At 46.4% G+C, this 15,751-nt stretch overlaps 1 protein-coding gene across 10 annotated transcripts in view; it reads left to right on the top strand.

Moving 5' to 3' along the window:
• The first annotated feature begins 10,190 nt into the window (after positions 1 to 10,190).
• LOC118283832 (contactin-associated protein-like 4) overlaps positions 10,191 to 15,751 on the top strand; it is a 47,458-nt gene continuing 41,897 nt past the window's right edge. For 2 of the 10 annotated variants that reach the window (XR_007031602.1, XM_047335166.1), the window contains exon 1: positions 10,238 to 10,718. Coding sequence is in view for 5 of the 10 variants with exons in the window: in XM_047335166.1 (XP_047191122.1) it covers positions 10,640 to 10,718 (79 nt within the window). In the remaining 5 variants the exon portion in view is untranslated. Of the gene's footprint in view, positions 10,719 to 14,750; positions 14,995 to 15,751 lie in introns of those variants that run through there. The other 8 variants (XM_047335164.1, XM_047335163.1, XR_007031604.1 and 5 more) reach the window with 7 other exon arrangements.

The following is a 15,751-nucleotide window of genomic DNA, read 5'->3' as shown; positions in this document are numbered from 1 at the left end:
AGATAGATAGATGATAGATAGATGATAGATAGATAGATAGATAGACAGATAGACAGATAGACAGATAGATAGATAGATGATAGATGATAGATAGATGATAGATAGATGATAGATAGATAGATAGATAGATAGATAGATAGATAGATGATAGATAGATGATAGATGATAGATGATAGATAGATAGATGATAGATAGATAGATAGATGATAGATAGATGATATAGATAGATAGATGATATAGATAGATGATAGATAGATGATAGATAGATAGATAGATGATAGATAGATAGATAGATAGATAGATGATAGATAGATAGATAGATAGATAGATAGATAGATAGATAGTTTATTCATCCAGTGCAGTTCCATCCTGCTGGACGTATTTCATGATATGAATCAGTTAACTTCCATTTCATAGTCCACTACAGATCGCTGCACTGTGTGTGTGTGTGTGTGTGTGTGTGTGTGTGGTGTGTGTGTGTGTGTGTGTGTGTGTGTGTGTAGATTTCCTTTGAGCGAACAAAAGCAGCTGAATGACGGCGAGGCAGAGCGGCTCCTCGGTTGGTCTGACACCGGCTGTAATTTTGTGGATTTTAAAATGTAATCAAAGCTCTTGGAATCGGCTTTGATTGCGCAGAGCAGCCAAAACTGACAAAGTTTTCAAGTTTTCCCGTGCACACTCATAAACGGAATGGCAAATACCGGAGCAGCTCGGAGCGGCTCGACTTTGAAAGCAGAAAAAAAGAAAAAAAAAGGGGCTTTGAAGAAAATGTAGATGTAAATGTCGAGGAAATCCCCGACACTCGAGATAAACGCTGCGACGGCACGAGAACGCGAGGGTTCTTCAAAGGTTCCTTCAAGAACAAGTGAGCTGATTGGAGGAATCACACTTGGCCACGTCCTCTGGCACAATTATCGAGGATCAAACCTTTGAAAGTGGGATTTTGATTTGAGGACGCTGCAAATTCCAAATGCTTTTCATGCAGTGAACGTATTTCACACTAAACTCAGTACTGCACCAATCAGCGAGTCAATTAGTGGTAGAAGAACAAAACCATACGCATGCAGGAGCGTGTGAGACCTTCCAAAGTGAAGCAGGACAAGATGTGGAAAATCCTTTTGAAGGACTTGGACGCTTTTTCCATTTACCTCATCGGTGCCGACAAGCAACGGACTGAAATGCAACGAATGACAGATTCACCAAAGGGCCCCGGGGGAAGACGGCCCGGACCGAACCCAACGAACACAAACGAGCGGTCAACGCTTCACCGAGGATTGGACCCACAACCTCGAACCTCAAGACTACTCCTCTGTACTCCCCTCGGGGCCTTTGGAGCCCGATTTCTTCGAGTGTTTGAGTCCGTGGGAGTTGAACTGGAAAATTCAAGTGAAGCCTGATAAAGGAGCCTGAACCAAGCGACTCAAAAAAAACTTCCAAGGACGCGTCCAACACCCTGAGCTATAGTTATTGAGAGGTTTTTTGCAGCAAGATATCACAATCTGGCTCATAAATGCGTGACGAGTTTCTTAAGCGACGCAAAAATCAGTCCGTCCATTGTCAGGTCGGTGGTTCGATCCCCGCTTCCCCCAGTCAGCAAGCCGAAGTGTCCTTGGGCAAGACACCTGATGGCTTTCTGTGACTAGAAAAGTGCTTTTAACATTAAAATAAAAATATATAAAACCCTATATATATATATTATTTATATGTATATATATATATATATATATATAACACAAGGATTCAGATTTTATTTTGGAAAGTTTCTGTACCCAACTCGTCCTTTTGCCAAGTACTTTCTAAAAAGTTCTTGTTCGTTAACCATAAGCTGGGTCCCGACACCAAAACTAATTAACAAAAATAAACAAAACGATCCAACCACTCAAACTCGTGGCGCGGAAGAACTTTCAGTTTACAGGTCACAGGAAACCGTCATTTTCCCACTTCAGCAAAAAAGAAAAAAAGTAAAGTTTTTATCTCTCAATTCTCTCTCTCTCTCTCTCTCTCGGCAGACAGACGTCTTTTTTTTTAAGTTAATCTGATTTATCGCATTCCTCCTGCGAGCAGACACACAGAGAGTCAGAGATAGAGTCGGGCGGCTAAAATTAATTTCGGGCGCGGATGAAAAATTGCCCGCGTGGCGACCTTCATCGCAACAGTGAGCAGCAACACATCAGGAAGACAATGACACGCACACACACACACACACACACACACACACACACACACACACACACACACCGTGAATGTGTCGGAAAAAAGCTTTGACTGGATTATTAGAAAACAAGATACAGCTGTAAAATTAATCTTTACGTGCAGCTTGTGGATTTCAAAACATATTAATCTGTCGCTAAATTGGGATCCAGCTGGATTATCAGCTTTACGGTCACAGTTGACATTAACTAGTTGATCCAGCTAATCTGTCATCGCTAAATCCACATCATTTCCTAATCCCAGAACATTGCTACACTTGTTACGGGATTAACAATCATAAAGTTATTTTGACAGTTGATCACTTATTGAAAAAAGTCAAACCATAAAATGTTATATTCAAAGCTAGTCTTTAACACTCACATAAATCAGATTATTATATGTAATATGATCACTGGCATGGAGAATTATCATCCTAATCTGTGCTTCCCTCTAACCTCTGAATAATGAAGAATCCACATCAACAATGTGACACGTCTTTGGACAACTTCCCACGAGCCTTGATAAGATATAAGATCTTTTCTGTTTCTTCTCTCAGCCGTCTGCAGCAGACTGTAGTTGCCCGTACGAGTGATAATCCCCCCCGTTCACCCGGCGAACCTGGAGCCACTCATGCACAAACAAGCTCCATTAGCATCCTCCTCCACAGTTGTCAGAGCTCTGCGTCCATTTGTCACCTGCGGACTCGGCCCCGTGGTTCACCGACGATAAACCTGCAGGCAGCAGGTATGTGTAAAAAAAAAACCACCCAGAAGAGATTGAGACGGATCTTTGGATGCAGACGACGGATTCGATGTTGGGTTTGGAGGAAGAGGCTGTGCAGCTTTTATCAAAATGATGAATTAACAACTGAGATCTTAGATAATCTTTCCGTCCACCTTTCCTCTCTTCCCCATTTCTCCCTTTTTTTTGCTGCGTTCACACCGAACGCGAAGCAACTTGCTCGCGCGACGCAAACGCGAAATTCACCTGTTGCTATGTCACAGACATAGCTTTTTTTATTATTATTTATTTAATATTCATGCAAAATCCATGCATAACTTTTAGAGTGATCGTTCTCACAAACAAACAAACACACGGACAAAATGAAGCGATCACGTACGGAAACCTCCTTGGCGGAGGAAAAAAAGAGTCGAAATACTGAATTGATTGTTGTCATATTTCTTGTAAAATGACTTCACACCAAAACTAGTGCTGAATATTTCATTCTGTTTTCCACAAGACGCAATTTGTTCACCGCGGAGAGAAAGAAAAGAGAAGCTGTAAAATCGTCAGCCGGAGACGGGTTGGAAGGGGAAACAGGCAGACAAGCGGCGACGTCTGGGAAACAACGGAGACACGAAGGAGGACGTGACAAGAAAGGATGGAGAGAGAGAGAGAGAGAGTCGTTATCCTGCATATGGATGGTGAGGAGGTTCTGGAGAGCAGAGGTTATCGCCGTCTCCCGGTATAAATCCCCGCTCTCCCTCTTTCCTGATCACAGCATCCGGAGAGAGACACATGCTGTTTGGAGAAATCGTACAACCTTCATAAATTCGCTCACTGAGAAAAGGAATAACAGTGAGAGAAGTGTGTGTGTGTGTGTGTGTGTGTGTGTGTGTGTGTGTGTGTGTGTGTGGGGGGGGGGGGGGGGGGGGGGGGGGGGGGGGGTGTATTTATAGCACCGCTGTACCTGACAAGGAGGAGAGGAGGAAAACATGCGGGGGTTTCAAATTGACACGATGATCACACTGCAGAGGTCAGAGGTCACCGCTGTGACTGATGCGATGCTGTCGACACGCACACGGAGTGATATTGATCCTCCTGTGATGTTTGTGTTCGAGGGGAATAAATCTCCCCTTTTTTTTTGGGCACGTGTGTATTTTGCAGAATGGGAAACGAAACACCGCCGCGGCGTAAAGAGCAGACGGAGCGGATTGAGCACTGCAGATGTGTGTGAGCTGCTGAAGACGTCCTGCTGCTTCAGTGGCGGCTGAAAAGTGGCGAATCAATCTCATGCATCTCAAGATATCTTGAGAAGTCTGCACATTATTCTTGAAAAGTCAAAAAGTGACACCAGTCTGACATCATTTAACATTTTGTTTGAATTCACAATTGAAAAACAAAATGTAACAGTTAAGAAATATATATTTGATGTATTTGTGCAAGTTTTCGGTGTGTTCTGTGTATTTATTTTACACAGTTTGTGTAGTTTATTCATGTTTTATACATCTTAAAGGGGCAGTTTGCGTTTTTAATCCAGTACAAGTTTTGTAAAATTCAGCTAATATTTCCTCAACAAAAAATTGTTGCCATAATCCTGGCTCTGTAAATTAATAAAAATATATTAAAATGCATGTGCAGTTTGTAAACTTCACTCCCTTACGTGCTAGCGACACACGCTACCACTCAGGGCTGTCGGCCTCATGGTTAGCGCCTCCGTCTCCCGTACCCGAAGCTGCCAGGTTCGATCACAACCAGTACGGTCACACAAATACATCGAACAACTAACAATCTCGTTATCCATAAGTCGCTCGCTGTCCCTTTAAGTCTGGTCTGATTTTATATTTGAACCTGGCTACGAGTTTCCCTTTAGAAACTCTCATCCTCTCAGTCGGTTTCACCGGAGCTGCGAGAGCCACATCCGGGGAATATAATCAGATTCAATCGTGTATTTACATTTTAAAGAAATGAATCACGTATGAAGTGGTTTACATGATGTTCTTTTAATGCAGGGTGACCCATCATGTCATTATTCAGCAAGGGGGCCAACGGAGCTCTGTGTGTCCGCGCCCTTTTCAGTTAATCTGTGTTCCGACGGCAGGTTCACCCTCCGACTCTCCGCCCGACGTCCCGACCGGCGAAAGTCACAGCGGCGCAGCGGCGCCTCCTTCCAGCCGAGCGGCTGCCGTCAGTCACTGCGCGGCTGCGAGGCGAGGCGTCCTGGCGCGAAGACCTGCACCTAATATCACGCTTCGCAACCCCGTCAACACCAGCGCAGCACCGAGCCAAGCTCTGTGCCTAAGTGCCCTCAGAACACACATTCATTCATTCACCCGCCCCCCCCGCCGCTCATCCATGGTCGAAGCCACCGCCAAGAAATCGGATGCCGTCGGTCCGGAGGGAGACGTAAAGGTGCAGTCCGTCGGCCAGACGCCGTGTCGCCGTGTCGGCCAGTTAGCAAGTCGTGCAAAGGAGCTAGTGGAAGAGTCGGAGGCTGTAGGATGCGGACACAACCGTGCTGACGTCATTAGTTGCCTCTGTCTCCTAAAGACTTGAGTTGAGCATCAATTGTCAAATTTGCATTTTTACTGGCTGCAGCTTTAATCTTCTCACTCAACGTGTCTCAGGAGATTATAAAGGTTTTATATAGATTGAGCAGCTTTGGGGAGATGATGTCGTCGTTCAGATGCTGCCAAGTTTTTTGAAATGAAAAAGGGTTCTGTAACCAATTGGCCACTTTTACATCCCGATACAACCATCATAAACATCAATCACACAAGAGAAATACAATCAAACGAAACAGGTATAATAAAAAAAGAAAAAGAAGGGAATGGCCCATTGACACATCAGGCCAATATACACTTTTTAAATTGACTATGTACTTTTACTAGTGTTTTAATCACTATTACTTCTCTATGCGCACGCACGCACGCACGCGCTTCTGCAGAGAAGTGTTCTGTCTTAGCCATTCGTCAAGGTGCACGCACACCAGACGGCGGGAGGTGGTTTATTGCGTGTTGCACCCAAAACACATCCATGATTAATTCAAAAGACAAAGTGCGACGCTCGTGAACCCCTCGTGTACTCCATGCAGCAAAAGTGGATTTGAACTTCGAAAAAAATGTCCCCTTTTGGACCACGTGGCTTGGATCCCCTGATGTCTGAAGCAAACACATGCACAAAGATTATAGCGTCGCTACGTAGCAGCAAGAGAAATACTTGTACACAAGGCAGCCAAGAAATCTTAAGTGCAACACTTGATCATATGCTAACTCTTGCAATGCGCTGAAGTTCAGCTATTGATGACACGCACAGTAATCTGGTATGTATGGGCGTTGATGGATTATTTTGAGAGCGCGGGAGTCTGCGTCGCTCCCCCCCATCGATGTTTCTTTACGTTACCATTCATCCTTGTGGCCAGTAACAGGAGGAAGACAACAAGCAGAACGCGGGAGTCGATAATGGAAGCGAAGCCACAGAGAATAGCACCAGGCAGAGCTGAAGCACGAGTCTTCGTGTGGACGAGCCGTGCCGTCCGTCGCAGTGGTCGGGGTGAGGACGGTGCAACGAGTCGGGAGGGGAGAGAAAGAAAGGGAAACGCCTCCGGCGGCGGCCGAGTAAACAAAGCCCGTCGGCACCGCGCAGCGATCGCCTCGTCGACAGGTCCCGTCCGCCCTGTTGCCACTGGGGGGCCTCTCGTTCATGCTCAAGGCGACTGGAGGAGCGAGAGCGTCTCACTTCACTCTGAAGAGGGTCGACGCGTTGGAAGGTCTGCGTGTCACCGCTGAGTTAAAAAATACTGTCAACACAACGGCTAATTCAAATTGCGCAGACGCTTTGCCCTTCCAGGAATATCTCTGGATCCATAAAGTCCTATTTATGGATGTAGATTTATGGATGTAGTTGTTTTTTTGTCCACATTAAAAAACAACAACTAGTCTCTTGGATAATTCAGTCCTGAGCTGCCGTGATGCCGAGAAGCAACCAGTCAGATGTGGAATCAGAGCTGTTTCTGTAATCGGGAACAGAAAATGAGACAAATTCTTCCAAATTGCGAACCAGAATCAGACAGCGTGTGGATTTAAATGTGTTATATAAACTGTGATCTTCAGCTCCACATGAGAGGCACGTGGAGAACGAGGCATTGCACGGTGAGCGGATGTTCGCCAAGGAAATGTAATACAATTAACAAACATTAATACAATTCTTGCTCCAAAAACATAAACGTCATCATCCAATCATAATCAGAATCCATCAAAACATCACATTTAAAGGCCATTTTAAGGCCTGAAATTCAGATTATTATTATAGATTTTGAATCAAAGAATCACATGACGTGAGAGAAAAGACCATAGACTCTATATATTAAAAAAAAAGTGGACGTAGTCAACGGGTCGAGAAAATGAAGCCAATGCGAAAGTGCCTGTATTCTTTGGAATCACCAGCAGAGGGCGTCTACTTCTGGCTGCAAAATAAAACAAGATGGCGCCGGTCAAAATACTACACTGGAGGCTTCAAAATGGCGGCTCACAAACCAACGGGTGACGTCGCGATGGGTCGAAATGAGCCCATAGTTCCGTTACGACATCAGTTGTGTTACAACCCATCAGATCTTTCACGGTACAAAGTCTGACAGATGTTACTGTGCAGGCGGGTCAGAGATTGAAATAGTATTAATGAACATTGAATGTGACATTCAGCTCGAGTGACAGTGACATTTTCTGCCCGTCTCTGTCTACACCCCCCCCCCCCCCCCACCGTTAACAACTTTAAAACATCGCTGCTCGTCTCTTAGACAAACTAGAGCGTCGTCTTTGTTCTGGGCCCCGACCAGCTCGCCGGTCACAGGGCGGCAGCAGGTGTTGTGAATATAAAGCAGAGTGGGAGTGCGTCAGTCTGTGGCCGGCTTCATTCGGTATGCAAAATAAAAATGAGTTATACAAAAAAAAAATGAGGTTCCGGCAGGAGGCTGCAGAGCAAAGGAAAACAGCGGTAAAGCAAAAATCTGTTGTTTCATTTAAAAAAACGTCTACTTTCACTGTCCAAGTGTTCGAAACCCAAAGCTGTCCGGAGGTCAGTCGGCTGCTCGCTCCCGAGACACAAGCCCGGCCTCGTTCACGTGCCGTCCGCATCCCTCGCCTCCGAAGAGCCTCACGGGCGTCGCCGCGCATCCAGCGACGTCGCGGGCGCGTAGCCGTGCGCACGCTGCGAGTCACCGCGGCAGATAACACAAGCGCAGCGTGATGCGGGAATTGTGACTTCAGCGTGTGGTTGAACTGACAACAGCGCATTCTCCTCGTTGGGTCAACAAGAAACTGGGATATTAACAACGGCGTTCAAATGCGACCGCGGGAACCAAGTCAGACTTTAAAAATGTGAACCTGCGCTACATTAAAACACGTGGTCGCCTTATGAAACGATGAGAAATACTTAGAAGACACAGAAATATGAGGTCTGATATTTCTTGGCTTTTAATGTGTTTTAAATGTCTTAACATCTCTTTAGAGTCAACAAATTATTCAAACATTAATCCTTTTTTTTTTTTTATATCTGGCCCGGGGTTACGATATGAAATAGACTGAAATAAGTCGTCTGAGTTTGTCAATATTAATGACAAAAAAACAAGGTCATATCAACGTTTCAATATGATCAAATCAACGAGAGGAAATGAAAAAGACTTGAATTTATAAACAAAGGTTTGAAAAGCAAGTTTTTGAAAATGTCACACTCAATAAGCAAACATGATATTTGGGGTCAAGGACCAAAACCAAAAATCTGTGACACTTAGACTTAAAGGGTGTAGCCACAAAATTCATAAATATCCAGTGTGGGCCCTTAATGCTACCTGCCTACCTCGGATGTGACTGACTGTGATTCACTTTGGACACTGACATCGAGCACAGGATCACTTCCCCCCTCCCAAAAAAAATTATTTCACCCACAACAACGACAAAAAAAATGAAAAAGTTACTCAAATGAGTAGAAACGGTGAACCCATTAAAAGAGGTCAACCAAACATAACTCTACACGGAAACACTGCGAACAAAACGTGACATTAACTCAAACGACTTACTTCCCGCCAAACGTCTTGTACTTCCTCCTTTTCAGTGGTGGTTGATCCTTTACCACCAGCGATTAAATCCTCATCTGTCAAATGAGACAGGGGGAGACACATATATATAGATATATATACATATATATATCTATATATACTGGCTGATCAGACCAATTTTGAACCAATAGGGGGAACAAACATAGACAACAACTAAAACTCTACACAAAGAACACGCGGTTGCCGCTGCACCAATGCCTTTTCAACATGCAGCTGCAGAACAGATTAAAAAGCACTTACGTTATATATAATTGATCTGTGTAATTCAAATCAGTTTTAAAAAGGACTTTTAAGCAAATATGTCTTTTCCGATTTATTTGGATGGTTTTAATAATTCAAATTTTGGGTTTTTATTGCACTTTAGCCTTTTCATGTTGTCTGCATCTGTACAGTATCCATTGCCACGGTGGTGTTTCATTCTGCTCTCTGTACAGGTCCTGGAAAAAGAGATTTTAATCACATTTTTACACTGTGAAATATATGAAATGAAACCAATGTCACGGTTGTGATTGGGACGACCCAAAATGCAGATACGGAGCAAGGCAGGTAGGCGAGGAAGGGCGAATTTGATGAAACACAGAAAGGTAATCTCACGGTTCTTTGTTGGCGGGCATGTGAAGAAACGGGGGATCCGAACAAAAAAAACAACTAACGTAGGAAAAAAAAAAAGAAGCCAAAAGCTAACGGAGCAGACGAACTGACCAAGAAGCACGGAGACCAAATACACAAGGGAGGCCGAGCTGATTGGACACAGGTGAAACCCATTAGGAACAGGTGCAGACAATCAAGGGGCGGAAGTAAAGTGACAGGAGAACAGGAAGTGGATGTCAAAATAAAACGCCCAAAATAAAAGTTAAAACAGACGCGAGGGATAACAAAGGGACTGAAGTAAAAGGTCTCGCAGGGAAATGTAAATCAGAGAATCTATAAACAATGAGCCAAAAAGTTAATAAGAGTTCTCATGGGTCAGACGAGATCCAGCAGCAGAGAACTGGATCTGTAATGCGATTTTGAATAGTCACTTTAATTCCCTTGTCTTCTCCCTCCTCTCTCTCTCTCTCTCTCTCTCTGCTGCTTTCAATTGATTTGCAAACGACTGAGTGTTGGGAATTTTCCTTTTTCCCCGTGACCAACGGACCTGAACTGCTTCACGATCTCATGACGACAAACGGACGCCTGGAGCCTGACGGGACCCGAACACGACTCCTTCCTCGAACAGTGTTGCCTGCGGTGGGGTGGTTGTTTTTGTCTTTCTGCAGGAGGATCAAGTGCTTTAAATGACTGAAGCACCTTTCACTGGAGCAGAGTCAGTGAACGCCTCCCTCCCTCCTCCTCCCAGTCTCTCTCTCTCTCCCTCCCTCCATCTCCATCCTCAACCCCTTCACTCTGCAGAGAGCAGCCAAACAGAGAGCAGCCTCTCGCCTCTCGCTGCCCATCGCCGTGGAAACCCAGGCTGATGCTGCGGACCCAGAAAGTGAAAGATTCATCAGGGGACCGGAAAAAGTGTGAGAGGAAGGAGGAGGAGAGGAGGAGGAGGAGGAGAGGCAGACTTGTCTCCCTCCTTCACTTGGCGGACTCTTCCCCCCCCCCCCTCCTGCAGCATCCTTCATCTCCATCATGGATCTCTGGAGTAAAAAAGTCCCGGGAATTATTGCGCTGACACTTTCCTGCTGGTGCGCGGCGATGGCAGGAGGAGGTGAGTTCTGTCTGGGCGATTGGTGGAACTGCTGCATTTCAAATGGTCGGGAAAAAGTGTCGCTCCTTTTTCCTTCTGCCGCAGGAAAAGGCGTGTAAAAGTGCAAAGTTGAAGATTTCACACTGTTATGTGCACGGATTTCCTCAAAAAACCACACCTCAGTGAGTCAGCATCTGGGGGGGGGGGGGGACTGGGTGGTTGATTCACTTTCTATTCCTTTAGCTTATTAAACATTTTTGCCCTTGAGCAAGGCACTCGGGAGCCTGCTGCTGTGATTTAAAGTGTGCAGGAGGGAGAGATCGATCACTCGTCTCCGCTTTAATCCAGTCACAAGCCAACATAAGAATAAAAGAAACTGTGATTTTATGGTTTTTACCTTGTTGCCTTAAAAAGCGTGGGTCTCACGAGCCCTCGGGATCATTTTACCAATGAAAATACAGTTTAATAATTAGTGGCGGGTCAGAGGATACATATTTATGTTGCAGAAGACCGGGCGCTGCATTCAATGGATCCCCGGATCAGCATCTGTGGGCTAAATGAGATTCGGTAGAAGATCAGAGACTAAAGAGGTTGAGCGTGGGCACAGTGGGGACCGGTCTATGCTTCCCCTCGACAGACCCGAGAGAGACTCGCTGACGTTAGGAGGCGTTGAAAGGCTTCGAATAAGGCAGATGCCAGATTTTCTTGACCCTGAAGGAAACGGTCTGGACTCTGGAAAGTGCAAAGTAAAGCGCTCGAACCCCTTTCAGGAACTAAGACGTAGTCGATCGTCCCCTTAATGATCTCAGAGAAGCATCGCCTTTGGCTTCGGTGCGGAGCCGGTGCATCCGTCCATCCACCGTCTACCGCTTTATCCATTGAAGGGTCGCGGGGGGGCTGGAGCCAATCCCGGCTGACGTTGGGCGAGAGGCGGGGTTCACCCTGGACAGGTCGCCAGCCTATCACAGGGCCACATACAGAGACGGACAACCACTCACTCTCACATTCACACCTACGTTCACTTCAGAGTCTCCAATGAACCTGACCCCATTCTGCATGTCTCTGGACTGTGGGAGGAAGACGGAGAACCCGGAGAGAACCCACGCACACACGGGGAGAAACATGCAAAGAAGAACCTTCTTGCTGTGAGGTGACAGCGCTGACCACTGCGCCACCGCGCAGCCCCTTGATAATCAATGGGGCTTTAAATTCAACGTGGAGTTTGTCTACTTTACGTTTTCCTTTCTGCTTGTCCTCATTACTACTCCGGCGTCTCCGAGACGTTTGGAAACGCCGCTCGTCCGTGTTTTAGTTTTTTGAAAACTCCAGGGTCGCGTTGTGGCACGGACATTTTTTTTAACAATGGGGACGTCTGGAACGATGATTCACGGTCGGCACAGCGAAACCGAGATTTGGCTCATTGAATCACAACCGGCGGCGAAAGGCAAACACCACGTGAACAGCGACTTTGAGTAGCAGTTCCGCCTCGTCGTCGGTCCGCTAACATAAATCCCTGCTGTTACTTTTCACCAGTGTTGTTTCTCGTTGGTTTCTGTTCCCACGTCGCCAACTGCAGAGTAGACAATCCACTTCCTGTTTTTACACAGTGTACACGCACGCTCAGTGCACGGTCACGTGATGCGCGCTCTCCGGTGAGACGAAAGGTTCTTCTGGACGGAGGTCGCTTTGGATTTCAAAACAAGCCGTTTCTAAAAGGACAACGTAGTCGTATGGATGAAGCCCTTGCGGAGCCGACACGCAAAGGAGGCGTGTGAAGTGACGCTATGGTCGCTCTTCCTCTCCGGTGGCGTCGCTCCGGGCCCTCGTGGGACTGTTACCTCTTCCCTCGGGCTGATGTGGAGTCAGTGGAGTGCTGACGACGAGTCGCACCGCTGCCCGCCAAACCTTCTGTGTCCGTGTACACGTCGCACATTTCCCTGTGTGATTGTCGTGTGTGTGTGTGTGTGTGTCAGATAAGAAGCAAGTGGCCATGTGTGGTGTGATGTGAGGGGAGCGAGGGGATGCCGAGCAGCATCCTGCGTGTGAGCAGGATCTCGCATAATGCCTCTAAATGTGGTTAGCGTGCGTGTGTGTGTGCGTGTGTGTGTGTGTGTGCGTGTGTGTGTGTGTGCGTGTGTGTGTGCGTGTGCAGATAATGAATGAGTCACCACTCGCAGTCACCGGCAGAGAGAGAGAGAGTTGGTCGAGTTGAAACTAATTTGTCTGCAGACGCTGCATCTGAGAGAGAGCGGAAGTGTTGCTACTTCTCTCGGTTCAAAGTCAACCGGCTCTTTGTTTCGCAGCTGTTGAGAAAAGGGAGTTTTGTCGGCTGATGGTGGAGACTGTGACGGAGACTGTGACGGAGACTGTGGTGAATTTGGCTTTTCAGCGAAAGACAAAATGACAGGAGTGTTTCTACTTCAGTTTATAGACACTCCACAGAGATGTGTTCAGGGCCTGCAGGACGTCCTGCTTGTCTGTCATGACGCCAAGAGTTTCAACAGGACCAACGATATGATGTACTAATATTATATAAAGACACAAATGTTAAAGCTACTGATAATCATTCCGGCTTATCGAAGTAAGTCATTAATGTTAGAGTCCATTCATACCTAAGGACAAGATAAGAACATTAATCCCATTCAGGGGAAATTGAAATGTCAGTGGAGCAGATGCACATTAATAGATGCATACTTATGACAAGTTTGCTTTTGGTTTTTGTAAGGAAAATAAAATCTGGATACTGTCGAACAGGTTTTGCTGATCTTTACAAAATATGATTCTGGCCCTTTGCATGTCCCTGCTGGGAAAATGACAAAAATGAAAAGCAGCATGTCTCTGCAACTACAACATCTACATGAATGGTCTTGGTATCTGCACGGAGGTAACACTAAACATCGACGGTAAGACGTGGTCTATGTTTGATGGCAACTTGTGTTTGATGGCAACTTGTGTTTGATGGCAACTTGTGTTTTCCGCTCTTCGGCGGCCGCCTGTTCGGTGGCGGCCGGTCGAAGACTCCGTGGACTGGATCAGGGAGTTCACGCGACGCGTAGCTGGTGCTAGTTAGCGTGAGGTGACATGATTGTCATCGTCAGCTCTGTGGACACGCACGGCTTCCGTGTTCATGTGATGTGCGAATGTAGTTGCTTGGTGTCGGAATAGTGTTTCGCGCAAGTGAAAATGATGCGTCGTGGGCGATGGGGCGAGTGTCTACCTTTTTATTTTCAGAGAAAAGATTTGATCTATTTCACGATGGAATGAACAGCGTTCGACGAGCTCCAGGAGCAACGTGTGAGGGCTGAATCGATCCACTACTATTGTCGTGCCATCATTCTCTTCATGTGAACATGCAGTCTTGCAGAAATCAAGACTAGTATTAGTATTAGTAACAGTATTGGCAGCGTGGGATCATGAAGTCCGCCGGTGTCAGCCCGGCTTGTTTCTCTCACCCTCAGAAGATTATATTTGCCGCCGGTCAAACCCAACCTCCGAAAACAGGAATCAATCCTCATCATCCTAAGACTTTAAGAGGGTTTGGTTCAAACTTCCTCTGGCGGAGTTGCTTCCGTGTCAATCAACCCGCAAAGGGTTCTCGGAAACTTTGTTGTGACGCGTGTCGTCCCTTCTGCAGTTTCTTCATTTCTCTTTGCCACGTCCACATGTTTGACGTACACGGCTCTCTACTCTCGCGTCCATCGTGACTGATGTCACGTCATGTCCCGCTGAAGATGATTCAATGCTTTTACGTCCAGAAGGGTCGCGCTCACCGGACATGTAAACCTCAGGCTGCTCAGGATGCATCAGAAATAAGTTTATGATCGTCTCCATCACTTCCTCAAAGCACTGACAAGTATTCTGCCCCAAGGCGCTGACCGAGAAAACATTTGACTGTGATGCCGCGTCCAGCTTACAAGTGCAGAATGTGATTTCTGATTTTTGTTTTTCGTCCAACGAGCAGTTTCGTGACGGCGACGAGTGAAGGGAAGCGGAGAGGGAGAGAAGTGTGTGTGTGTGTGTGTGTGTGTGTGTGTGTCTGTGTGTGTGTGTGTGTGTGTGTGTGTGTGTGTCTGTGTGTGTGTGTGTGTGTGTGTGTGTGTGTGTGTCTGTGTGTGTGTGTGTGTGTGTGTGTGTGTGTGTGTGTGTGTGTGTGTGTGAAACTGAAGCCCTGCCAACTTCACAAGTGCTGATCAGTAGCTTCAACGCCAATCTATTTGAATTTTGTGTTTGGGGGGAAAAGAAAATCAATAGAGCAGCACAGAAGGAGGAGACGCCGATCATCAGCACAGAGCAACAGGTGATTGTGTTCTTTAAAGGTTTCCCCTCCGGGCGGAGGCTCGTAAAACGAAAAAAAAACGTGATGAGGTGGAGACTGCAGCGCCGGTGTGTTGGCAGCGCAAGTGGTCACGTGTCACTGACCTGCACACACACACACGCACACACAGACACACGCGCACATGCACACACGCACAAACACACACACGCGCACGCACACACACACACACACACACACACTCACGCACACACACACACACGCGCACACACACACACACACACACACACGCGCACGCACACACACACACACACACACACGCATGCACACTCACACACACACGCACACGCACACACCCTGTCTTCGATGTCCATGTATTATTAAGGCGCTGCAGTACCCGTTGAAGCTAAACATGTGCAGAAGACGGGTTTGGTGCAAACGCCAAGATGGCGTCAAGACGGCAACGCCGCCGGTGAACAGGCTGCGCTCACCGCCGTATGTTTTCCTCGCTGAGGGTCTGGACCTTCTTCTGTCTCTGCTCAAAAGTCTAAGATGACATTAAGTCACCTGCTGACAAGAAAAATCCATCATCAGCTACCAGCTGTTTTGTATTCAATGTTCTACGCATTTGAATGTAATTTAGATTATGTGCGTTTAAGAATGTCCAGCAACTTCTTCCACTAACACTTTGTCATTTCTGTTTATTTCACCGTCACTCGCGTCACGTTCAAGGGCACAGTGTTAATTGTGTTGTTTTTTTTTCCTGCCAGGTCGCTGATTA

This window comes from Scophthalmus maximus, chromosome 10, assembly GCF_022379125.1.
Source record: "Scophthalmus maximus strain ysfricsl-2021 chromosome 10, ASM2237912v1, whole genome shotgun sequence".
Taxonomy (NCBI): domain Eukaryota; kingdom Metazoa; phylum Chordata; class Actinopteri; order Pleuronectiformes; family Scophthalmidae; genus Scophthalmus; species Scophthalmus maximus.
The sequence above is the reverse complement of the archived record's forward strand: the minus strand, read 5'-3'. Positions and strand labels throughout refer to the sequence as shown.